Source organism: Odocoileus virginianus, chromosome 30, assembly GCF_023699985.2.
Source record: "Odocoileus virginianus isolate 20LAN1187 ecotype Illinois chromosome 30, Ovbor_1.2, whole genome shotgun sequence".
Classification (NCBI taxonomy): Eukaryota; Metazoa; Chordata; class Mammalia; order Artiodactyla; family Cervidae; genus Odocoileus; species Odocoileus virginianus.
This window is the reverse complement of record NC_069703.1, coordinates 38,422,928-38,449,273: the sequence shown is the minus strand read 5'-3', so window position 1 is coordinate 38,449,273 and position 26,346 is coordinate 38,422,928. Positions and strand designations below refer to the sequence as shown.

At 40.8% G+C, this 26,346-nt stretch overlaps 1 protein-coding gene across 1 annotated transcript in view; it reads right to left on the bottom strand.

The window, feature by feature from the left end:
- Positions 1 to 25,851, bottom strand: part of STX12 (syntaxin 12) — a 31,659-nt gene extending 5,808 nt beyond the window's left edge. Inside the window, exons 1-6 of the mRNA XM_020909127.2 lie at positions 25,602 to 25,851; positions 14,107 to 14,176; positions 12,111 to 12,210; positions 6,683 to 6,820; positions 3,954 to 3,997; positions 2,245 to 2,350 (exon numbers count right to left, since the gene is read on the bottom strand). Coding sequence (XP_020764786.1) covers positions 2,245 to 2,350; positions 3,954 to 3,997; positions 6,683 to 6,820; positions 12,111 to 12,210; positions 14,107 to 14,176; positions 25,602 to 25,719 — 576 coding nt within the window. The 5' untranslated portion in view covers positions 25,720 to 25,851. The remainder of the gene's footprint in view (positions 1 to 2,244; positions 2,351 to 3,953; positions 3,998 to 6,682; positions 6,821 to 12,110; positions 12,211 to 14,106; positions 14,177 to 25,601) is intronic.
- Between the last annotated feature and the right edge of the window lie 495 nt (positions 25,852 to 26,346).

The window sequence follows — 26,346 nt, the reverse complement described above, 5'->3', positions numbered from 1 at the left end:
GGGAAGCCCCATGGAAGCCATGTACCCTGGCCATATACTTTGCCCTATGCATCTCTTCCATCTGGCTCTTCCTGAGCTGTATCCTTTTATAATAAACCAGTAAATGAGTAAACAGTTTTCTTAAGTTCTGTGAGCTGCTCCAGCTAATTAATCAAACCCAAGGAGGGGGTTGTGAGAACTTCCAATTTCCAACCTGTTGGTCAGAAGCACAGGTGATAACCTGGATTTGCGACTGGCACCTCAAGTTGCTGAAAGGGGGTCGGTCTTGTGCGATTGAACTTTCAATCTGTGGGATCTGAGGCTAACTCCAGGAAGACAGTATTAGAACTAAGTTGCACTGTAGCACATCCTGATAATGTGGCAGAATTGCTTGATGTGGGGGAAAAGACACATGTTTGGTGACCAGAGTGTGAAAAGTATAGAGGGGGAGTAGAAGAGAAACACAGGAGTGTGTTGCTGCACTGTTAGAACAGGTTTGCATGTTAGATGCAGGAAATGACTGGATACGAAAAAGCAACGGCTAAGGAATTAGACCTCGATTCTGTTGAATGTGAACTGCCCGTTACACTCCTCTCCTCAGCTCCACACATCTCATTCTACTCTCGGCTAGACAGGATTTCTCATGTTAAAGAATCAATTAGATGATTAGTAGCAACAGATGAAAAAGAAAACACATGACATCTTTGAAGTCAAACTTTGGGCTTTCCCCAGTGGCTCAGCCGGTAAAGAATCCACCTGTAATGCAGGAAACACAGGAGATATGTGTTCGATCCCTGGGTTGGGAAGATCCCCTGAAGTAGGAAATGACAACCCATTCCAGTATTCTTGCTTGGAGAATCCCTTGGACAGAGGCGTCTGGCATGTCCATGGTGTCGCAAAGAGTCAGACATGACTAAGTACAAGCACAAGGATGAACTGTTTCATCAAAAAAGAGAGGGCAACAACAAAATTCTGTAAAGCAATTATCCTCCAATTAAAAAAATAAATTAAAAAAAGAAGTATCAAGGAAAAAAAAACAGAGGACTCTAGGGCAGTGTGTCTCAACCTTGACTGTACTTTGTAATCACCTGGGAAGTTTATAAGATAAAAAATGGCCCCACCCAGGGCTTCCTGTGGATGTTTGCCCATTTTTAACCTATAAAAAATTAAGAAAATCACACGCAGTCCAAACTAGTAATTGGTGGGTGGATGAGAAGAGCTGGGGCATTAAAAAAAAAATCTCCAAGTGATTCTAAAAGTGCAGTCAAGGTTCAGAACCACTGCCACAAATGAAGGTCAAGGAGGAAGTCAAAGTTTCTCCTCTCTACAACCCTCCCTCCCTCACTGCCCCCAAGATGGCAGTCTTCCATCTCCATGGAGAAAAGTACTCAGGTTTAAGGATATTTTACTGGTCATCATGCAAAAAATTAAAGTTGGACACTCAGGTAAGAAAGGCCTTGAGACCTCTCTCTCAACACTCACCTCAAAAATTGTTCATGTTTCTCTGACTCACTGATGAGATACCCACAATTTGGGGTTGGACTTTCAGATGCACAAAAATGGAGCAAATCTTTTGGCCTGTCTTTATTCTGGGTTATTCAGACTAAGCAAAGGACTCTCCATAGAGCCCCACAGAACCTAGAGATTGGCACTGAGGTTTGGGACAATGTCTTAATAAAATATTTGCTGGCCTTGCTCTGTTCTCTGTGGGTATTCTCATGCAGACCATACAAAATATGGTGACTGAGGAGGGGGTCCAGATATCCTCATGCACCATGACCAATACCATCCTAGTGAAGTGTGAAAGTTGCTCAGTCGTGTCTGACTCTTTGTGACCCTGAATTCTCTTTGTGGTCTGAATTCTCCAGGCCAGAATACTAGAATGGGTAGCCGTTCCCTTCTTCTTCAGGGGATCTTCCCAACCCAGGGATTGAACCCAGGTCTCCCGCATTGCAGACAGATTCTTTACCAGCTGAGCCACCAGTAAAGCCCAAGAATACTGGAGTGGGTAGCCTATCCCTTCTCCAGGGGATCTTCCCAACCCACGCTTCAAACCGGGGTCTCCTGTATTGCAGGTGGATTCTTTACCAGCTGAGGTCCCAGGGAATCCTGATATGATCATAAGAGTAGTTCATATTCACCATGATTACACTGAGACATAATATGCAAACCATACAACTCATTTCATCCTTTCTCATAATTACTGAGAGAAAAACCAGATTGCAGATACACTGAGTCAAACAAAAAACATGACCTGGCCCTCACCTCCAGCTGCCGAATTGCCGTCTCCCTCTCCTTAATAAGCTCCAGGTCCTGTTCAGTGATGGCCACCTCATCCTCCTGTCTCTGCATCTGGTTCCATTCCTCATGGCTGCAGAGAGACAAGCACATGGGCTGATTCCTCCCCGCAAAGGTGGTCATAAGACATATTATCTCTGCTGTCAGCAGAGCCTGTTCAAAGACAGTACCAGGCCTCCAACTCCTCTGGTAACAATACAAGTCCCTGGGGGTTACATTCTTCACATCCAGAGGCAAAGAACGGGTAACACCAAGAAAACCAGGTCTCAGCCTTCGTGGGCAAAACCAAGAGGAGGCAGAATCACAAGGGATGGAGCTCCTTGCTGTTTCCATTCAGGAGTACACTCTATAATCTTGCTAGACAAGAAGCGGGCAGAGATGTTAAATCTCTGGCCCATTCTCTCCCAGGGCACTCTCAAAGTGCAAGCTGTGTTGGTATCTCAGGTACTAAATGGGTAGAGAAGAGCAGGTTAAGTGATCTGTCAGTGCTTCACCAATTAGTCTGACAGAATCACATCTCCCAGTTTTCAAGACTCTCTTTGAGGCTGTTAAACATCTCTTAATAGAATACCAAAGTAAAAAAGCTAATGAAATGTTACAACTCTTCTTTTCTGGTACCATATTTCAAAGAAAGGCATATGACATACGAGACATGCACCTTGAAAATTCAGTATTAAGCGCCTTTCCAGTAGTACACATAAATCACATGTCATCTCCACAATACTTAGAGAATTTTCTCCATGTTCTGGAGATAAAAAACAGAGAGAGAGAGCACTCCAGACCTCTGAGGTGCTCATAGTATAGTGGTGGCAAGACAGATGCATACCTGTGACAAGATACTTTATGTTCTGAACTAATACCATCAATACATTTCTATGGAATTAGCTAATTCAGTTTGGAGGAGAAAGGAGATGTTTTGTAGATACAAATCGTTTGCTTTTTCTAGGGTTGCCTCCATTTTAGGGATGAGTAAACAGAAACCCAGGAACTTTGAAGAACTTAAATCTGAATTACACATAAAATTTCAACCCTCCTAGTTTGTAGGTTTTGGGGTTTCTATTTATTCCTCTTGAGCCAAACCCTCTCCTCAACACACAGACATCAGAGATTTCTTGAAAGTTTTTTATTCACTTTGAAATTATCCCTTTCATAATTCAAAGATCATGGAAAAGCCCGTTTTGACTTTTTTAATGTTATGGATTATAAATTACCTACCCCAGGGCTCTTGAGAGTCCCTTGGACTGCAAGGAGATCAAACCAGTCAATCTTAAAGGAAATCAGTCCTGAATATTCATTGGAAGGACTGATGCTGAAGCTGAAGCTACAATACTTCGGCCATCTGATGTGAAGAACTGACTCACTGGAAAAGACCCTGATGCTGGGAAAGATTGAAGGCAGGAGAAGGGGACGATAGAGGATGAGATGGTTGGATGGCATCATCAACTCGATGGACATGAGTTTGAGCAAGCTCTGCGAGTTGGTGATAGACAGGGAAGCCAGGTGTGCTGCAGTCCATTGGGTCGCAAAGAGTCAGACACGACTGAGTGACTAAACTGAACAGATCCCAGGGGTCCCTTTATTTTTCCTCCTTTTTTCCTCACTGATTTTTAAAATTAAAAGTAAGTATAAAGTATAAAATCCCATCTCAACTATTTACTTTAGAATAATTCCTTTACCTGTCAAAGGAGACGAGCTGTTCCTCTCTCTGTCTCTCCTCCGCCTAGAAAGTAGATGGCATTATTGCTGCTGTTATTCACAAACATGTCAAAGACACAGACACACACATACACACAATGGCCTCCTTTAGCTACAGTATAAAGAAGCAACATCCTTTGGCTCTGATAGGATCTATAAGATGACACAGGGCTCTGGCAATCTGTCTTGACTAGGAAATGGGTGTGAAGCAGTCAAAAGCCAATCTGCATTCCACTTTGGGTTCAGAATCAAAACCATACTAAGTAGGATGGAGAGAACATGGTAGGAGAAGGGAATAAAAATTAATAACAGTGATAACTTATTTTAAAATTTGGAGAGAGGTGGATTAAGGGAAAGAACTGAAAACGTGCAAGCAAACAAATTTTCAGAACTTGTAAAGATTCTTTTTTTAAATGGACCTTTAAAGCATATCAGGTTCTAAAGTGACAAACTGACTTCAAAAATCAGTCTAATGATACATTACTTTTGTAATTTAACAACTAAGAAAAAAACTTAAAAGAGCAATCTATTTTTTAAAAAAAACTTCCCTTTTTTATGATCACAGTAACCAAAAAGTTAAGCAAAATATAGAAAATTTCAAAATTCTACCCACCCAGAGGAATACAGTGGATTTTTAAAAATTATTATTAGTTTTCACTCTTTCCCCTGATCAAGAAATGAAACACTGCTCGTGTCCTACAGCCTACCTCTGTGCCCTTCTCCAATAACAACCACCTCTCTCTCCTCCATAGTAACCATTATCCTGACTTTTTGGCCACCATTTTCTTGTATTTTTAAAATATTTATACATATCAATATTTAATATTTTATCTGATTTTGAATTTTACATGAACGGAATTATACTGTTTGTATTCTTTCATGCTTTGATTGGATCACATTAGATTATGCCAGATCCATCCCTGATGCTAAATATAACTATGGTTCATTTTCTCTGTTGTAATATATTATAGTACCACCACGTATTTATCTCTTCTATTGTTAATTGACATTGGAATGTTTCTGATTTTTGGCTACTACAAATATTGTTGCTATGAACACTCCCGTACATATATCTTGGTACAAACACACAGAGTTCTCTGGGGTAGAACAGCTGGGTCATAAGGTGTGCGTGTGTTCTGAGTTACAGCCAAAACGTTTTCCAGTGGTTGTTTCAACTCATACTACCACTGGTCAGGTAGGAAAGCTCCTGCTGCATTGCATCCTTTGTGTACCCTGGGCTGTTCATTACACTGCAAAAATTATTTGCTGGTATTCTTTGGGGGCTAGGATAAAGGTGTCTGAACAGAGCCAATTTGTATTTGCTTTTGTCTGGCACGAAGGTACTCGACCAGACCAGGACTACTGGAAGCTTCAGGCTTTTGGACCATTCAGGTAGTATGAATTTGGGCAGCAAATCTGCCTGAAGGTTACTTTGTGGTACAATTTACTGCCAGGATTTCCCCTCCCTCCTGCCATCCTCTGTGCTAATGCAATTTTCTAGCAGTCTGCTAGGGGAGAAGAGGGCTTACTTTTCATTTTTTTAGGGCCCAGTTTAATTTGAGCAGCACCTTCTTTTACAATATTCACCTTGCATAGACCCATTACTTTGACTTCATGCCATAAGGACATCAAAACTGAATTCATGTTTGCTCTCAGTAAATGTACTCAGTGAAAAAGTAGTTTTTTTCGGTGTTCTGCTTATCTCTATGGGTTCACACTTTCTCTTAGGCTTTGATCTTAATATTTTCATGGCTCTTTGATATTTTTGAGACATTGGGTTGTTAAAATCTAGTATGTTAATTCTTTTCAAAGAGAAGGCTAGTCCAAATAACCTAGCCTGCTACATTCTAGGAAATGGATTTATCTTTTCCTTTTTTTTTTTTTTTTCATAGTGAAAACTTTTATATTTGGAATTAGCCAGCTGGACTCTGTTTAGATGATCCCAATTTTGTTGGCAACATCCAAAGCATCATAGTCAGGAGCCAGTCGAATATATGCCTTCCTCTCTCCATTAGGCCTGATCAGATTATTGACCTTAGCCACGTCAATGTCATAGAGCTTCTTCACAGCCTGTTTAGTTTGGTGCTTCTTGGCCTTGACATCCACAGTGAACACCAGTGTGGTGTTGTCTTCTGTCTTCTTCATGGCTGACTGGGTGGTGAGAGGGAATTTGATGATGGCATAGTGGTCACGTTTGTTTCTCCCAGGGGCGCTCTTCCGAGGATATTTGGGCTGCCTCCTGAGCCGCAGTGTTTTGGGCCACCGGAAGGTGGGTGACATCCGGATCTTCTTTTCCTTGTGGCTATGGACACTGCATTCTTGGCCTTCAAAGCCTTTGCTGTGGCTTCAGCTTTAGGAGGGGCAGGGGCTTCCTTCTTCACCTTCGGCGCCATCTTCATGAAAAGGTTATCCTTTCTTTTTAAAAAGTTTTTAACATAAGATCAATATGACAATGAGAAAGGAAAAAGAAAATTACACATAATTCTATCTATCATTTTTGTAAATCGTTGTGCATATTGCTTTGCAGTCTTTGACCATATGTACACTTTTTTAACAAAGGTCATACTAATCTGACATTTTTATAGCAGCTAATGTCCATGTTTATTATTTAAAGGAATAGTAAGCAAAGACAAATGGTCAAAAATTTTTTTTAAACTTAGGAAAGAACATCCTGAAATTTGCAGAAGTCTTCTTTTGGAAATAAACTCACAGAAAGACGAGATCCAGCTCTTGCTCGGGCAATGCTCTCCTTCTCCTTTTCAGACACCCTTCTCTGCACAGCCTGGAAACTGTTTAAGGCTGCAGAGAAGTCATTCATGAGACGTTCCTTCTGAAGTTTCTGCTGGCGCTGGGAAATTAAACAAGAACTTAAAATTTCATATTAACCCAGAATCATTTGGTTTTAATTCCTTTATTGATTTATTTTTTAAATTCCCTTTAAAAGCAAAAGTATACCCCCTAAAAATTCCCAACTAGGAAAAGAACTGTGAAATAGGCTCTTCCTTAAATGAACGAACTTGCTTTTTTCTAACTCAAATCTCTGGTTAATACTATAGGCCAAGTCAGAGTTTTCCTTCGTTCATTCTGACAAACCTGTGAACTGGGTGTCTTTTACCTTGTAAGGGAATCTCAGAGGGAACCACAGTTCAGAATTTTGGTTCCCAGGAGAATCTAAAAGCAGAATAAACACCTATGGATTTAGACTGGACTCAAACAGAGACTGTTTCCTTGCTAACATGTTAAAAACTGTATTCATCTATAGTTAGTTCACAGCTTACCTAAACACCATAGAATCATTTGCCTTCACACTGTAGTAAGATTCAAAATCTTTGAGAACCTAAAAGCTTATTCTGCAGAGTTACAGGCTATGTTTACTTAGCTTACTGATACTATGTCTCAAAAAGCACATACTGAGAGCACTTGCTATTGTCAATTGGTACTACAGGTTATACAGAGGCAAGTATAATCAGTAAGAATCCAAGTGGTCAAGGCCTCAAGAGGTGGTGGACACTAAGGGAAGAGTAAGGCATGAATAGCAGAGAGAAGGGGAAAGGCAAAGCCATGCAAGGTAACTGTGAGCAAAGGCACGGTGGCAGAAATTTGCAGAGGATTTACAAAAAGGTAGTTTGACTGGAACCAAAGGTTTTTTTCATGAGAATAGCTAAAAGATAAAATTGAAAAAATAGGGAAGGGGCTGAGCACTGCAAGTTTTATTTTTCTTTTTTAAAGATTTGCTTACTTGGCCACACCAGGTCTCAGTGGCACATGCAGGATTTTTGATCTTCATTGTGGCATGTAGGGCTTCCCAGGTGGCGCTAGTGATAAAGAACTTGCTTGCCAATGCAGGAGACTAAGAGACAAGGGTTCCACTCCTAGTCTGGAAGATCCCCTGGAGCAGGGCACGGCAATCCACTCCAGTATTCTTGCCTGGAGAATCCCATGAACAGAGAAGCCTGCCAGACTACAGTCCATAAGGTTGCAAAGAGTCAGATATGATGGGAGCGACTTAGCACGGATGCACTCAGGTATGCTGGTTCTTTAGTTGTGGCCTGGGGAGTTTTAGTTGTGGAATGTGAACTCTTAGTTGTGGCATGTAGGATTTAGTTTCCTAAGGATCGAACTTGGGCCCCCTGCATTGGGATGGCAGAGTCTTGGCCACTGGACCACTAGGGAAGTCCCCACAGCAGGTTTTATTTTATTTTTTTTTAATTTCTTTTTGGCTGTCCAAGTCTTTGTTGCTTCACACTGGCCTTCTCTAGAGCAGGGGTTACACTTTGTTGCAGTGCGAAGGCTTCTCAATGCAGTGACTTCTCTTATTGCGGACCACAGGCTTTATAGCTCAGGCTTAGTAGTTGTGGCTCACAGACTTAGTTGCTCTGTGGCATGCAGGATCTTCCCAGATGAGGGACTGAACCCATGTCCTCTGCATTGGCAGGCAGATTCTTAAACACTGGACCACTAAGGAAGTCCACCCACTGCAGGTTTTAAATGCCAAGCTAATAAGTTTGGGATTCAACCTCTAAATAACCAAAAGCAATGAAGATTTCTATGAGGGGAACATGATGTGTACAAAATGATAACTTAGAAAAATGAGTCCATCATGGTGAACACAATGGAATGGAAAAATGAAATAAGTCAAAAAGATGACCACAATAATCAAGATTTAAGGTTAGGAAGACATGGTATCAGTAATGAGAACATAAAGAAATGAGTCTAAAAAACATTATGCGCCTGGCTGTGGGGAAAGGAGGATAATTTCAAAGGATGACTCACATTTCACACCTGGGAGAGAGATGGTAACACTGAAAGCAAATTTAGATGAGGGACTTTTTATCCAGAGATTTTAATTTTTACATAAACATTAAATAACAGAGGGGGAAAAAACATCATCCCCCAATCTCACTATCCAAAAATATTATCTTTGAAGTATATCATAAGCATTTTCCATGTTAACATACTCTTCACAACTTGGTCTTTGCTATATAATATTCCACTAAGTTGATCTAGTAAATTTTACATAAGCATCCCTTCTAGATTGTTCTATTTTTAACTATTATAAATAAACAAAGCTAAAGCCCTATTGTAACAGCTAATATTTATACAGTTCTTATCACATATCATATTGTTATAACTACTTTATATAATAACCCATTTAATCCATATATCTACCTATACTATTAAAGTACCTATTTGACAGATCTGGAAAATGAGGCAGAGAGGTTAAGCAATTTGCCTAGGATCATATAATAAATGGCAGGGGTAGAATTTAAATCCAGGAAACCTGGCTCCAGAGTGTACAGCTGGCTTTTTTTTCTTAGAACTTAGAAACATTTGCATGAGTGGAAATATTAGGCCAAAAGGCACAAACATTTTTTTATGACAATAAGTACTGTCAGTCAGCTTAGTGAGGGGTTTGGGTGAAACAGGAGGGGTTCATTAGCATATCAAAGAGGAGATGTCAGAGCAGGAATTAGCAATATGGGCCAAGAACTTAGAGGTGCAGGGGCAAGGGATTGAAAAAGATTTGGGGACCATGGTCATAAAAGTCACAGGAAGCTCATAAAAGTAGAAAAGACTCCTGGGGGAGAAAGCACAAAATAACAAAATTACAGGATCACTGGTAGCGCCTTGGGGCACACCCACTTCTAGGAGGACACACAGTCAGAGAAAGACGCTAAGACTCAACCTGGGGTAAGAGAGACAAAAGGCCAGAAAGGGGTCACCAGAGTTGGGGAACATGAAAACTATTTTGTCATCTTTACTATGGAAATCATGGGAAGAAGAAGGAAGTTTCAGTAAAGACAGGATGAACAGGAGGATCAAATAAAACAAAAAGAAATGAATAAAAACTCAAAAAAAGTCCATTGGATTTGGCAATTAGAAGATCACTGATAATAGTGCATAAGTATGAAAGAAATGTGAAAGTAGGATGTATGGTTTGATAGTCCAGTAGCAAAAAGATGAGTGACAGGGGTAAGATTAATTAGATAAAGAAACAGTTGAAAAGGAAAAGAATATTCAGCACAATAGGAGGAAGGGAATCCAGGATTTATATTTCACCAGAGATAATACCTCTGTGGATTTATTTCATGTTCTTAATGATCCAAACTTTGCCAACAAATGTCCATCTAGTCAAGGCTATGGTAGTAGTCATGTATGGATGTGAAGTTGGACTATAAAGAAAGCTGAGTGCCAAAGAATTGATGCTTTTGAACTGCGGTGTTGGAGAAGACTCTTGAGAGTCCCTTGGACTGCAAGGAGATCCAACCAGTCCATCCTAAAGGAGATCAGTCCTGAATATTCATTGGAAGGACTAATGTTGAAGCTAAAACTCCAATACTTTGGCCACCTGATGCAAAGAGCTAACTCATTTGAAAAGACCCTGAAACTGGGAAAGATAGAAGGCGGGAGAAGGGGACAACAGAGGATGAGATGGTTGGATGGCATCACTGACTCAATGGACATGAGTTTGAGTAAACTCCGGAAGTTGGTGACAGACAGGGAGGCCAGGCATGCTGCAGTCCATGGGGTCGCAAAGAGTTGGATACGACTGAGCAACTGAACTGAACTGAATGATTCAAGATAATGGAAGGAAACAAGAAGATGCATAATCCAAAAATAATTTCTATTTGATTTTGGAATACATTAGTTTTTTTTTTTAAGTAGATTGAACTTTCTGTTTTGCTTAGGCTACTATTTAACACTTTGCTGTTGCTCAGTCGCTCAGTTGTATCTGACTCTTTGAGACCCTGTGGACTGCAGCACATTCTGTTGACATATCAGACTAAGAGATTCCCTTTTTTTACTGCTAAAACTATCTACAAGTGTGTATTCCCTATGTGCACAGCTGGGAGGAGGAAAGGGGTGATTTGGGAATAATTTCAAAGAATGAATGGCAAGGGGAACTGGTCCAGTGTGAGAAACAGCCAACACAAATAGCACACAGAGGCAGAGTCAAAGGGTGATTATGTTAAGGTTACTACTTTGTAGCAGGATGACAAAGTACCTAGTTTCGGTTCTTTTCTTTTGGGCAAGGGGATGCCAAAAATCCAAAGACTGAACACATACTTCATTAAATGCCTTGCCAGGAATGAGTTAAACTGATGATTTTCAAACTTTTTTGATGGAGATCCAGAATAAGAATGTGACATCTTGACCTAGCATCATATACACACATATGTGTGAAACAAAAGTTTCATGTAACAGTATTTCCCTCAATTACATGGTTACACACTCTGATATTTCTATTCTGTTTCATTTCTTTTAAATGGTGATCACAACACACTAAAATTATTTTATGTTCCAACAGTTACAATTCATAGACAATCCGGGAAGGGGAGTGGTAGGCTTCATCTTTAGAGCCATCAGAGACAAAATATCATCATTTAAAAAATTCACTAATAAAAAACAACATAAGTTAAGTGCCCCCATGAATGGTATAGAAACTAAAGCAAAATAAAATCACAATAGTCTAAGATAGAGAAGATTTTTGTCCTGGAAGAGACAGGATGTAAGGCAGACCATGAACAGGAGGTTAAAAAGTCAAGCTACAATGGAGGGGACACATTTGACTTTAAGAACAAGTGAAGTAAAGGCATGGCATATCAAGGGAACAATGAATTCCAGCAGAAACTGTGTCTTTAAAGGATTTAAATGGTCAGTGAAGAAAATGACTTGAGTAGAGAAATCTATTTCTCAGAGCATTTCCTTAATTGGAAACCTAGAAATGACTTGATGTGACATGAAAGTGACTGCAAAGTGAAAAAGACGTTTGCTTAAAATTTATAGATACTGGATACAAGCCAACGAGAATCAAGCCAGAAAGCATAAAGCTGCAAATCAAATCCCAACAAGATGCAAACACTGAGATTCTTCTTCAGTTAAACCCATTTTTACTAATATATTAATATATTACTGCTAATTGTCACAGCAGCTACCCATATTGAGTACCTACTAATACCTTGCAAGATCTGGTACATGCATTCTTTCTGTTGTCACAATAGACACATCCATTTTATGGATAAGGAAACTGAGGTTCAGTGTGAAGGCCAAGTTTGTTTCACATACCGCCTCTTCAAAAAAAAAACAGTATTTTTCTTATTCAAAATAAACAAATCAAAACCCCAGAAAATACCAACCTGTTCTGAAGTAGATAAAGGAAGGGGCAAGGACCCCAGTTCCTTCAGTAATTCATTTGTTTCCTTGGCAAGCTGATTTGTAGAGTGTTGTAACTGTTGCCTAAGAGAGAAAAGATATGTTTTAGGATATTCTCATTTCTTGAGAGCTGTTAGCATCAGCCTGTTCTCAGAGTATCTCATGATGCAGGGAATGAAAGGGCAACTGAAGGAATGGGTTCCCAGATGCTCAGGTTCACAACAAAATTCCAAAAGTACCACCCAGTCAAACTAAATTCAAGTTGTCTTCACGTTAACAAGTAGAAAGAACCTACCTCAATGAAAACTGCTGATTAGGTATTTTAATTCTTTGGGGAGAAAAGAAAAGCATTCTCAGCAGTTCTGATAGAAATACAAGAACAGGGACCTCCCTGGCGGTCCAGAGGTTAAGACTTCACCTTCCAGTGCAGGGGGTGCAGGTTCGGTCCCTGGTCAGGGAGCTAAGATCCCACATGCCTCTTGGCCAAAAAAAACCAAAGCATAAAACAGAAGCATTATTGTAACAAATTCAATAAAGGCTGAAAAAAAATGGTCCACATTTAAAAAAAAAAAAAAAAAAGAAATACAAGAACAGCTGCCCCTACACCTCAATCTAATAGTTTTAACATGTTGAACTCTCCAAAACTTCTCACAGTGATTTGCCCAAGAGTTCTGCATGGTTACTGTCTGTCACAGTCCACTGACTAGTGACAGAATCCACGCACTGGGGGTTGGATGAAAGGTGCATTAGAAGCACAGATTCTACCAGAGGGAACAACCTCCAAAGATCAACTCCCACGTTTGTGCTTAAAGCTGGTGCTTTTTCAGCTTTATCTTTGGCTCCCTACCTATGCTTTATGCTAGACTTTCTAGCTCTTTCCTCCAAAACAAAGAAGCCCTATATTGTATTAAAAAAAAAAAAAAAAAAAAAGGAAGGAGCAGAGGGGGAAGGAAATTAAAGAGGGAAAATTGTGTGGGATTGAAAGGTACTAGAAATACAAAAAAGATTCCTTTCAGTCATGGTTTCTTCTACTATCTGGCCATTTCTGCAAAGGTTTTAAGGGAGGACAGAGAAACCACACTACTAATTACTAATATTTTTTCACTGCAAAGGGATCTCCAAGATAGAAGGAAAAAAAAAAAAAGCAAAACAAAACAAACAACAACAACAACAAAAATGAGAGTCAAAACCAGGGGGAGTCAAAAAAACAAAAAACAAAAATGGGAATTTCCTGGTGGTTCAGTGGTTCCCCCTTCCACCCAAGAGGACACTGGATCAATCCCTGCTTGGTGAACTAAGATCCAACCAGCCATATGGTACAGCAAAAAAATAACAAAACAAAACAAAAAAGCCCCCCGAAAGAGTCAATCAGAAGCCTGAGCATCACAGACAGTACTAACATACCCACAGCTACCTCACGTCTCCCTCAAAAAAGCTCAAAATACTAACAATAAGTCATCCTCTCACTTCCCAATGTCTAGGACAGGAAACAAAAATATTGTTAAAGATGAAAACTAGAACTTCTAACAGCAGAGGCGGAGTCAAGAAGGACGTAATAAAAAGAATCTATTCCACTATTCTCTCCTCGGGTCATTCCGAATACACTTTTCTAATATTATATATAGTTGGAAATCCAACAGATTAGGTGAGCACTGTAGATCATCAGGAGGCCTGTGCCAACAAAGCTCATGGAGGCAGAACGCAGAGTGGTAGGGATTCCCCCTCTACTTCCCTAAATTGTTCTGCTAAGCTGTCCAAGGGAGGAAGAAAGGCAGAGTCCAAGGACTCTGAGAGGCAGGGGAGATCACAACCCATTAATGTATTTTGTTGCTCCTCTTCTAGATCCATCTATGACCTCATGTCCCACTGCCTCTCATGCTGAATTCACAGGCCTGAAACCTAAGCCACCAAGCAGCAAGAGCATTAGGTGTGTCCCCAAAAGGCCCTCACAAATCCCAACCTTGTTAGGAAGCTACTCACAGATTCTCCTGTAGCTTGCTTGAATCCTGCTTAGTTCCTAGTTGGCTCATCAAGTTCTTTATCTGAGCGGCTGGGGAGAGGAGAAAAACAAATTTATTAAAAAGAAAAATACATTCATCACAAGCACCCTGGGGAGGGGGGAAGGGATAAATTGGGAGACTGAGATTGATGTATACATACTACTATATATAAAGTAGATACCTAATAAGGACCTATTGTATAGCACAGGGAATGCTACTCAATACTCTGCAATGGTCTATAAGGAAAAAGAAACTAAAAAAGAGAGTGTGTGTATATATATATATATATATATGTGTGTGTGTGTGTGTGTGTGTGATTCACTGTGCTATACACCTAAAACTAACACAACACTGTAAATCAATTATACGTCAATAAAAATTTTTTTAAAAAACAAGCACCCTAATTCTCAGATCACTGGTCTCTCCTCATATTCTGAATAAGTATGTACAACCAATAGAAAGCATGCTATGATCAAGACCCTGGTTTTGATTTTCTATTCTCTTCTAAATCTACCTGTGAGATCTACCTTTCTCCTAGAGAGTAAATATGCCACTAAGCAGAAGATGGTGGTTCTGTTGTCACTCCCAAAGAACTTCCACATTCTGCCAGATTTTCAGTGGCACTGGTTAAAATGTTTCTCTCTTTTGGAATGGCCTTGATACCAAGTATCAATTCACAACAATAAAAATTTAAATTCATGAATACAAAACAATTTTCTACAGCCAACATTTTTGGAAAGACAATGTACATTTATTATTGATAGTAAGTTACCACTAATTGAGCACTTCTATGTGCCAAGTACTATATTAGGAGCTTTGTATACACAATCTTATTCATTTTCATAGCAACAGTCTGAAGTGGATGTATCTTCATTTTGCAGATGAAGAAATAGATTTAGAGAAGTTAAATATCTTATGTAAGTGCACACACAAAAAGAAGTAGGGCAAAACATTCAACCCCAGGGACATCATACTCCAATGCCTATGTTCCTTTAACTATGCTGTCTGTAGACAAATAGTACATTGCTTTGTTCGGATTACTCCACCAAGATACTGCACTAAGATTAGGAATGGTCATATTTGAATCCTAGATGTTTAAGCCCCTAGCCCTGGACTAGGAAAGCAGAGCTCTGGAGGAATTGATAGTCTATCAATAAGCAGAAACAGACTGCCTGGGAATCTGAACACCCTCGTCGCTCACTGACTTCTACAACAGGAATAGAGCCCCTGATTTCCTATGTCCTACTTTCTATTCTCTTTATCTGTTGGCAGAGAAGACAGGGGAGATTCATTCATTCATTCATTTATAGAGCTTGAAATTTTATTGTACGACTTTTTTGTTTGTTTGCATGCTTGCATTTTAAAAGCATTCACTGTCTTCTATAGGGCTTCCCAGATCACTGTGCCATCATGGGTGTTGCAAAGCAAAAGTTTCCACAGTCCAGAATATATATGTATGTAACACTTCAAATCATGATTTTATCTTAAGACCATCTTTTAAGCAAAAATATAACTCCAATTTTATAACAGAAATATAAATGATTAAAGCGCTTAAATGATTAAAAATGATTAAAATTCACATGATTAAAAAGTTGCCTTTTGACAAACTTTCCTAAAATATAACTATTCTATTAAATGAGGGTTTTTTAGTTTAACGGTTCCATAGGAAAATGTAAAGCACTATAAAAGATTGCATTCTGCTAAAAAAGCATTATGTAAGATATAAATAACCATTTTTCATCACTAAGATGTATAATGTCCTTCTTACCTAAGTCTAATGGGAATTAGAATCAAAGATATCAACTGGCTGGCCAAACAATTTAAGAAAAAGGACAGACATTAGCATCTACAGAGCGTTCACCATGTGCCAGACACTGGGCTATGTACTTGATGTGGTATAAAAAAAAGTGTATTTGGTCTTTGTCCTCAGTTCCTGGCAAAGAGTTCCTAAAAGCCTTGAAATTTCCTGAGTGATAGGAGTGTCTTTCGTTATTCATAAAGGGCTCCTTTGGAGCATACAGAGCTTACCTATTGAGGTGACCTAAGCCCTGATAGCCTCAGGATGGGTAGGGTTTGTCACCAGAAAGACCAAATAATTAGCAGGTTGGAAATTTCAGTTCCACCCGCCAACCTCTGAGAAGGGAAACTAGAGGTAGGGAGAGGAAGTACAGATTAAACTCTAAATTCTTGAACTAGATTTGAATAAGCTTCCAGATTGGTGGGCTCCCCAGGTAGTTCACTGGTAAAGAACCCACCTGCCAATGCAGGAGACTCAGGAGACACGGGTCCGATTCCTGGGTCGGAAGATCCCCTGGAGGAGGGCATGCCAACCCACTCCAGTATTCTTGCCTGGGAAATCCCATGGACAGAGGAGCCTGGCATAGTCCATGGGGTCGAAGAATCAGACACGACTGAGTGACCACACACACACAGGCACAGACTGGTGACCACATGCAGATGCAGGGAGGGTGTCAGTGCCCAGAGAGAGCATGGAGATTCTGAGCTTTTCCTACATACCTTGTTCTAGGAATCTCTTCTATCTGGCTGCTCCTGAATTATATCCTTTTATAATAAACCAGTAAGTGAATGTTCTCCTGAGTTACGTGAGCTGGACTAGCAAACTAGCTGAACCTGAAGAGGGGCTCATGGGAACACCTCGAACACAGCTCACTGAGCAGAAGGACAGATAAGAACCCAGACTTACAATTGGCATCTGAAGGGTGGGGGTGTCGGGGGAGCCTTGTGGGACTAAGCCCTTAATTTGTGGAATCTGATGCTAACTCCAGGTAGTGTCAGAATTGAATTAAATTGTAAGACACCCAACTTAAGTCCAGAGAGACTGACCACTGGCGTGCGGTAAACCCACACATCTGTGTCAGAAGTATTGAGAGTGGAGGAAACATCAGAAGAGTGCTTTTCCTTCGCTCCTCATAAGCATTATCTCACCATTGTTGCTGTGCTAGTTGCTCAGTCGTGTCCGACTCTTTGTGACCCCACGGACCGTAGCCTGCTAGGTTCCTCCGTCCATGGGATTCTCCAGGCAAGAATACTGGAGTGGGTTACCATTCCCCTCTTCAGGGGATCTTCCCAACCCAGGGACTGAATCCCGGTCTCTCACATTGCAGGCAGATTCTTTACCGGCTGTCCCACCAGGGAAGCCCCTTATCTTATTATGTAAGCATTATTACAGGTGGGGATACTGAGCTCACGCTGTTACAAAACTCATTCCTTCACTCGGAATACCTATTCTCCAGTTATGTGCTCTGGAAGATACTGCTCTCAAGAAGCTTCCACTTTTAGGAGAAGAGATAATAAGCATGTATCAGGTAGTGATAAGTGCTATAAAGAAAAATAAAATCAGGTACGGGCTGGAATAACAGGGTAGGGAGAGGGGACTAGTTTATACAAGGTAGTCAGAGATGACCTCTCTGATAAGGTGACAGAGCAGAGACCTAAAGGAAGTGAAAGATCAAATCCTGAAGAATATCTGGGGGAAAAGCTTTCTAGCAGAGAGCATGAAGCACAAAGTGCCCAAGGCGAGCACACTTGTGATGGAGAAATGGGGGCCAGTGTGACTATAGAGAGATGACAGAAAGGGGAGCCAAAACACACAGGACCCTGTAAACTAGAGCAAAGCCTTCTCATTTTAATGAAATGGGACGCCACCAGTGGTTTTAAGCAGTGTCATAAAAACCAGAATTCAAATCCAGGGCTAATTCCAATAACTATATTTTTTTATGTCCCAGTAGATTCTCTCACAGGCAGGCAGACCTTTAAAGGAAATACACAGAATATAGTGACTTAGGGCAGGCTTCCATTTGCCAGTGTTGCACTTTGCCCCACCCTGCTTATCTGACAGCTCCCTAACTTAACAGCTCTCTCCCCTCCAGATAGGCTGATGCCCTTGCTCTAACCTGCTCCCTTCCCCAAGGCCTTGCCACCTTTGGGAAGGTTCCTTCGTACTTACTGGAGCCCAGCAGAGTGCCAACACCCAGGGAGCAGTAAGCAATTGCTGATTAATTGAGTTAGCCTCAGTTTTATGTCATGCCACTTTCAAGGCAGAAGATATGAACGAACATGAGGAACATGAGCTAGGAATAATGAGATCTAAACTCTAAGCCAAACAGGACCACTCACTACACGTACGGCACCAGATAAGTCATTTCATGTTGCTGGGTCTCTTTCAGCAATTTTATATGATATTCAGGTTTAACTAACACATATTGAGTACTTATTGTCTGTCACAGTACTTACTATTTGTGTGGGTGGGGCTTTTTTCCTTATTCAATTATTACGACTACATAAGGACTAAATGACCTCTAAGTACTCCCACCACTGCTCAATGATAAAAGTCAACAATAATGAAGAAGCTCTAGTCCCAGAATGATGCTGTGTAACCAAGCAGTTTTTTTTGCAAGCCACAGTTTGGCTGACAGAGACTCTGCCTCTCTGTACAAATGGGACTGGACTGACTATACGCCTCTGGAGAGGAGGGACCACATTCTAACTCATTTTTGTGTTTGCATAACCGCACATGCATACACACTCCTCCAGAAAATAACTGGTTACAGGGTGACACATAAAGGTAAATGTTACTAGTATGTAACATGAATGTTACAGTTCAAGGAAACAGATCTCATCTTATTGACTGTCTTTACATAGAGCATTCTCTTTAGAAACTCTAGAGATTTCAAAATTTCAAGTTGTTAATCACCTATCAAAATGTATTAAATGCCCTAGACAGCAAAGGGGATTTTATAGACTATGGGGGAAAAGTCAATTTAAAATCAGCTGTTCTTGGTTTATCCTCAGCCAAGAACTTTTTTACCTAGTCTTTTCTGACTTCTTTTGTTTGCTGAGATATGTAAATTGGGATGCGGGGATTGGGGTGGGGGGATGGAGGAGGACTTTATAGCGTCACTTGTTAGCTAAGCACCAGAATGAATCCAAGCTTTCATCAATTCTATTCAAATTCCTGAATATTGACATTTTCCTAAAAGTTTCCAGCAAGATGCCCCAAAACTCAAGTGATAAGGACAGTAGCCTCTTTGTTTACTGGAAGTAGAATTCTCTGTATACTGCCCTCCATAACCAACATCAGGGTTTATTTGAAAATAGTGACTCAATGACCCATCTGTTTCACAACCAAGAACTGTATCACTTGAGACTTCCCTGATGGTCAAGTGGATAAGAAACCACCTGCCAATGCAGGGGACATGGGTTTGATCCCTAGTCCGGGAAGATCCCACACGGTGGGGAACAACCTAGCCTGTGTGCCACAACTATTGAGCCTGAGAGCCTAGAACCTGTGCTCTACAACAAGAGAAGCCACCGCAATGAGAAGCCCGCACACCGAAACGAGAGAGTAGCCCCTGCTCTCTGCAACTGGAGAACGTTCACACACAGCAACAAAGACCCAGCCCAGCTATAAAAATAAACAAATAATTCTTTTTTAAAAAAGAAAAGAACTGTATCCCTTAAACCTAAATCACAAAAAGAAATAGTTACATACACACTTATTTTCCCTTGAATGCACTTAAGATATTAAAAAGTAAAGTGATACTTTTTGGAATAATTTTTATCAAAATGGGTTAAATCTGAAAGAGTTTTCTGGTCAGCTTGGTTAGCCTTTTCTAAGCATTCTAGTAAATAAAAGTTTTACTTTTAGATTGATTTGTTACATTTTGGATGAAAATCACTGGGTATCTATCCTCTATGAAATGCTACATAATATGGAAACCAGATGACTAGGCCAAATGTAAACAAAAGTTCTTCAGTTCTGTGTAAGCAATTTTGTTATTTTTAAAACTAGGCCTCAATTTCTCCTATCACTGACCTCTCATGTTTAAAAGCATGTCCCGGCTAAAACTTTTATAAGACTATGAAGCAAACCAATTTATTGCACATTACAGCTAACATCCACACTAGGACCTACTCTAAACTGAACACTCTTCATGGACTTTTAGCTGATATCAGCTTTTAGCAGAATCTGAATCCCAAATGAACCTTAGTCCATATCAAAGTCTAGACACATTGAAAGCAACCACCATAAAGGTAAGCAAGCAAACATATATTCTAAGAAAGAATCGTATTTACATAAAATGAGAATATGATAGCTTATGTTATGACATAAATCATATGACAATGAAGTCATCTCAGTGTTTTACTCTGAAAATTAGGTTTGCAATGTTTTCGCAAAGCTAGAATGAAAATGACCTGACTTTTTAGCTACTATAATAGGAAAGCTCTAAAGGAAACTGAATATGAACACTGAATATCAAAGGAATAATCTTCTATTTACCATACCCATGACAGAATACACAGTGGGTTAAGAACACAGACTCTGAATTAAAACTGCCTGTGTGTTATTCCCAGTTCCACACTTCCTAGTAAAAGGCTCCACTCTTTTGTGCCTCAGTTTCCTCACCTATATAACAAGAGACTCCTCATGTGGTTGTTGTGAGGCTGAATTTAAGATAATATGAAGCTAAATTCAGAACAGTGTCTGGCACTTAAAAGAACTCAATCAAGCATAGCTATTATTATCAAACTCGAGACCAAGAAAAATGTACTTAGCGATGATAAAAATCAATTAAGTACATATTGAATGACAACTATTAATACATATCCACTGCAGTGCCAGGCCCCGTAGCTAAAGAGAGCTGTACAATGCATGGTCGCTAGCCCCACAAAACTAACAGTGATCTCTCAGTTGGAATAACAAGGTCAAAAAACATGAATTAATTACAGAATACAGAATAAAGTAAGTGCTAAGCTTGTGAATTCAAAAAGGAAAACAAAATGACAGTTAATATTTCTTAAACAATGTTGCAGGCCTGCTTCAAGCACTTTACATAAATTTCCTCATTTAATTCTCAGGATCCTATGAAGTAAAGACTGTTATTAACTCCATCTTATAGATGAGGAAACTGAAACAGAGAAGTACAGCAATATGTTTACATAGCGAGTTAGAAGCAGAACTAGGACTCAAACCCAGACAGTCTGACTCCTGAGCCCGCTCACTTAACTACTAAACTATAGTGGAGCAGGGGACTCAACCATTAATATTACCATTTATGGAATGTCTACTATAGGCCGGGCACTATACTAGGCACTTTCAAATATCCCATTTTACCAATAGCATTCATTTTACTGATGGGGTAACAGGCAGAAAGGGGAACTGCTCCAGGCTAATGGTACAACACAGAGGAGCAGGAACTCTGTCACAGATCCGCTGAGCCTAACTCCCAGGCTCCTGTTGACTTCATTCTTTGGAAAAGCAAGGGAAAGTTTAATTTCAAGGGGCAGGATTTAAGCACAACTCAAAGGATTTGTATAATTTAGGTGGCTTGCAAGGTAGGAAACGATTGAAGAAAGGAGGAATAGAATGAGCAAAAACTTGCTGCAAAAACCAGTGTTGAAGGATGTTAAGAAAAATAGCCTGCCTGGAGCAAAGGCTGACAGTAGGAGAAAACATGGCTAATCTGGATTAAGATGACAAAGACAATGGAAGCAAAGTGGAATGCTAAAACCTGATGCAGCAGACAACAGCCAGCCACTGTAGGCTCTTGAGGAGGTAAGAGGGATTTTAGGCACACTGCTGATAGCATTATTGAATGAATTAGAAAGGGAACAGAAACACTAGACTGTGCTGCTGGATACAGATGTTGAGATCATGAAGACTTCACAAAGTGGGCAATGAAATAAACAGCAAAGGGACAATAGGGAAACAATTTTGAAAGAACAGCCCACAGGATTTCACACAACAGTCAATTTCAAAAGTTTAGCTGCTTTTAATATTTTAGTAAACAAAATCATATCAAAATTAGCAACATTAAAGAACAGACATGCTGTTCTTTCATCTCTTCAGAGATAACTTGGAGCCTGTTAGGTTATTTCCCTCTATCTGCCTAGACCCTTCGTTTCACAACAGGCGGAGTCAAGCATTTTTCTTCTGTTGCCCACACATACTGATAACAACCGTTTGTGCCAGGCAGTCAACCTTAGCTGTACCTATAACAACCCACACAGTGGCCTGCCATATTTCAGCCTGACAGGCTCAGCAATTCCAAACCCACAAATGCAGCTAAAAACTTGAGAAAAAAGAATAAGCTATTCTCTCATATTTTCAATAAGTACAGGTCCTTGCAGGACTATATGGATGTGGGCATATGTCTGGGGCGGGGGGGAGGGGGGAATGTCACATCTAGACTGTATACTTAGGTACACTGGCCAAGTTTGGGGGATGGGTACCAGTCTCATAACTGGGTAGAGGCAATGTCACCCTACCAATTTCCCATTCCCAGAGCCTCACTAAACAATCCCAAAGGGAAAATTTCAACTCACACTGCCAAGGGTCATAATATGTGGTAGGAACCACATAGCACAAGGTAAATGAGGCAGGAAGAGTTCCAAAATGGTGGAAAAATCTCATGCATTCAAATCTACTAAATACAATTTACTGAGCATCAAAACCCTAAATAATATGAGCCCTGGCTATCTCCACAGCCTCTTTTCCTACTTCGCTTCCTTCTCTAACTGCAGTCCAGACACATTAGTCTCCCTGCCATTCTTGAAGGCACTGAGGTCTTTGCTCTTGCAATTTCCTCTGCCTAGAATGCCTTCCCTCAGTTACTCACATGGCTCTCTCCCTCACTTCATTCAGATGTCTACTCAGAGAGGCCCTCCTTGACCATCTGGTGTAAGATAAATAGCGCTTCTTCCTCTGGTTACTTTGTGTCTCCTTATCCTGCTTTATTTTTTCTTCCTAGCACTTATTATTTCTCCATGTTAGTTATATATGTGTGTGTATGCATATGTATGTATATACACACATTCATACACATATATATACACACACACTATTAGGACATGGTTTTGTCTATCTTGCTCATCACTCCATCCCCAGTTAATAGCAGGTCCTCAAAGAATATTTATTGAACAGTGAATGAGTGAATCTATCATACAGATAGATCTGAGGTAAGTACTAGAAATATAAAGATAAATAAGTCAGGTCTCATTTCTTTAAAGGAACTAACAATCTAGTAGGAGAGGTAGACAAACCACAAGAGGAGAAAGTTCCACAGCTCAGGTATTCCCCATAGCATCTTATGAAGAGTAAAAAAAAAAAAATCACTTCTAACCTGCTAAAGTGTTAACTGCTACAAAACTGTAATATTAATTAAAAACTATAAAAAGGCTAAATGTTGGTCATAAGAGACAGATATCGTTTCAAATTTCTTAGCCTGTTTCCTAACCCATAAAAAGAAATAATACTGGTAATTACTTCACAGGGTTGTTACAAAATCAAGTTAGATGATGCCTGTAAAGCACTTACATCGCCTCGCACACAGTATGCACCAAAAATGTTAGCTATTAATGCTATTAATGGCTGAATCCAACTATTACTTGACCCTGATGCCTAACCAAGAGCTAAATCTTATGAATTCTATTGCCAAAGACACTTCTCCTATCCTTTCTTTTCATTTTCAGTCCCTAACTGGTGTCTCTGATTCCAGCCTCTCCCTTCCAACTCGATTTACACATTTCTACAGAATTAAATCCAAATCCATTAGGTTAGTACTTAAGGCCCTTCATATCTGAGTCCCAACTTAACCTTTCCAAGCCTACTTTGCACTACGTTCTAGAATCCACCACGTTAGCCAAATTAAACCACTCTACTTTTCTATACACAGCACATGCTTTCCCCCTTGTTCATTTAATTCCCTCCTTAAAATGCCCTTCTCTTATTTATTGTAAAAAGTTCAAATCCGTTCCACCATCTTTCCAGCCAGACCTAACTCAAATGCCATAATGCCTTCCCTGGTCCCTCCCAAATGAAAAAGATGTCTCTCCTGAATACCTATAATTTTATTTTATCTCTTCTATAGCATCAAACCCTTTCAGTTGCTACGTAGGCCACAGGCTCCCTTCCAGTTCTTACACACACTACATGCATGATACTCAAATAAATGCATACAGAATGAACATTTCACAAATAGACATAAAAATTAGATTTGGTCTCAACAATAAATCTTTGGCTTTGAATCAGAATTTTCTGATCTAGCCTGTATTACATTTACCTCACAAAAGGAAACTGGAGCACAAAGTACTATACTTCCTAACTAGTGGTCATATATTTTTAAAATATTTTTATTTTTTGGCTGCATCATGCAGCATGTGGGATCTTGGTTCCCCAACCAGGATTGAACCCGTGTCCCATGCAGTGGAAGCATGGAGTCTTAACTTGCCTGGACCACCAGGAAAGTCCCACCAGCGGTCATATAAAGGTTTGTTTCAAATTTCTAGATTTCACAGATCATATAGTCTTCTTTCCACTTCCAAAGCACCAAGACTCAAATGATTTCCATCAGAAATTTTCCCTCTCTCAAATTCTATGTTACATATTAAATTTAAAAGCTAAGTGGTATTTTTTTCTTTAAAATATAGAACACAATTGTGATTCAGGACCAATTAGTTCTACCTATTAACAGGGTACAGCCAAGCTCACAAAAACACAATAATAAACAACACAGATGATGATACCATTCCTTCCAAGTATTTGCTGCTGCTGCTGACCTCCTGTTTATAAGGCTCTGAGCTGATTTTCAGGCACAAGATTTAACTCATTCATCTACAGTCTCATTTAGACCCTAACAGTGGGGAGGCAGTTTTAAGACAAGCAAATACATTCCGAAAACAACCACCAGCTCTACCATGTCTTACTTGCTATGTGACTGTGGCCATGTCCCTGAGCTTCTCTGTGTATCATGCTTGTTGAAAAGAGTAACTAGATGGGGAAGGAAAACAAAAGACTCATCAGCTTGAAATCCAAAAACACGCAAATCTTCTGCTACAAAAGACAAAATACTGTAAACTGAAGTGTCTTTGGTGAATTCTCTTTATTAAAGTAGAAGTCATCACACCCCTTGAATACAAGTCATTGTAACTGACTTCCAAACATTACAGGAAGAACCGTATTAAAGGCACCAAAACACATGCATTCTCCACTCTGCTTAATTGAAAGCAGCTGACTTTCAAGAAGCTGAGCAAGATGTAAAGTCTAAACCGGTAAACAACTCCCGATCCAAACTGGTCAAAGAGAAGTGGGTGGAGGGAAGCAGATGACAGGAAAAACTCGGCTGACCGCTGCATCAGGTCGACTCACTCACTGCTCTGGAGCAGACAAACACACCCTCCCACCCTGGGGCTGTCAGGACGACTGTCTCAGCCCCAAAACACCTTAAGGGCAGAACTCCTGAGAAGAAACTCGAGCTTCAGTTGAGGCTCCGGACCCTCAGGGTGCCTGGGCCTGGCAGATTCGCGGATGGCAGCCCACCGCTCAGCTCAGCTCGAGCGGAGCGCCCGAGACGGCCTCAGGTGTGGCTTTGGCCGTAGCCCCGGCTGGACTCCGCGGTCCCGACAGCCTTGTCTGGACGGCCCCCGCCCCCCAGCCGCCGCGGTACCCCGGCTCACTGGCTTGGCTGATCCGCTGGATGTTGCCGCTGCACGTCTGGATGATGCTGTTGAAGTCCCGGAGCGGGGGCCCAGAGGCCCCCGGGTTCCGGTACATGTCTAAGGGACCGTAGGACATGACGAGGAGCAGACACCGACTCGCCCTGCACCGCGCTCCTACCGGAAACAGCCGCCAGACCCGACCCGCAGGCTGACAGGGAAACCGGGAAGAGAAAGGGCGGGGACGGGATGAAGCTGCGTGCGCACCAGCCCCGCCCCCTCGCGGCGCGCTCGCGTCCGCCCCGGCTCGACCCGCCCCGCATTTGCGCAGGCGCCGCTGGACCCGGTGGCTGAAAGGTAGCTTAGAGACGCGACGCCCTGGAGCTTGCGAGGCGGGGCGATGACGTCATGCCGTTGGGACTTGGATGGGAGAATGTGGGGTGGCGGTGTTGTTTATTGTCAGGGCGCGGCGACAGAAGGCAAGAATTTTTCGATTAACATAAAATTGTACCAGATGATCTCAGCTCTAACATCCTATCCTGTTCTATTTTGAGAATCCAGGCCCAAATATGGAGAATTCGACAACCTTGAAACCCAGGTCCGTAACCGAACTTCTGAGATGCCTCACTCTGTTTTCATCCCCTAGGGCTTTGGGAGGATTTTTGAAGCACTTATATGGTTTACAAATCACTTTCATTTCTCCCTCCACCCCTTTTCTAGTCTGAGTGCTTAGTCGCTCAATCGTGTCCGACTCTTTGCGACCCTA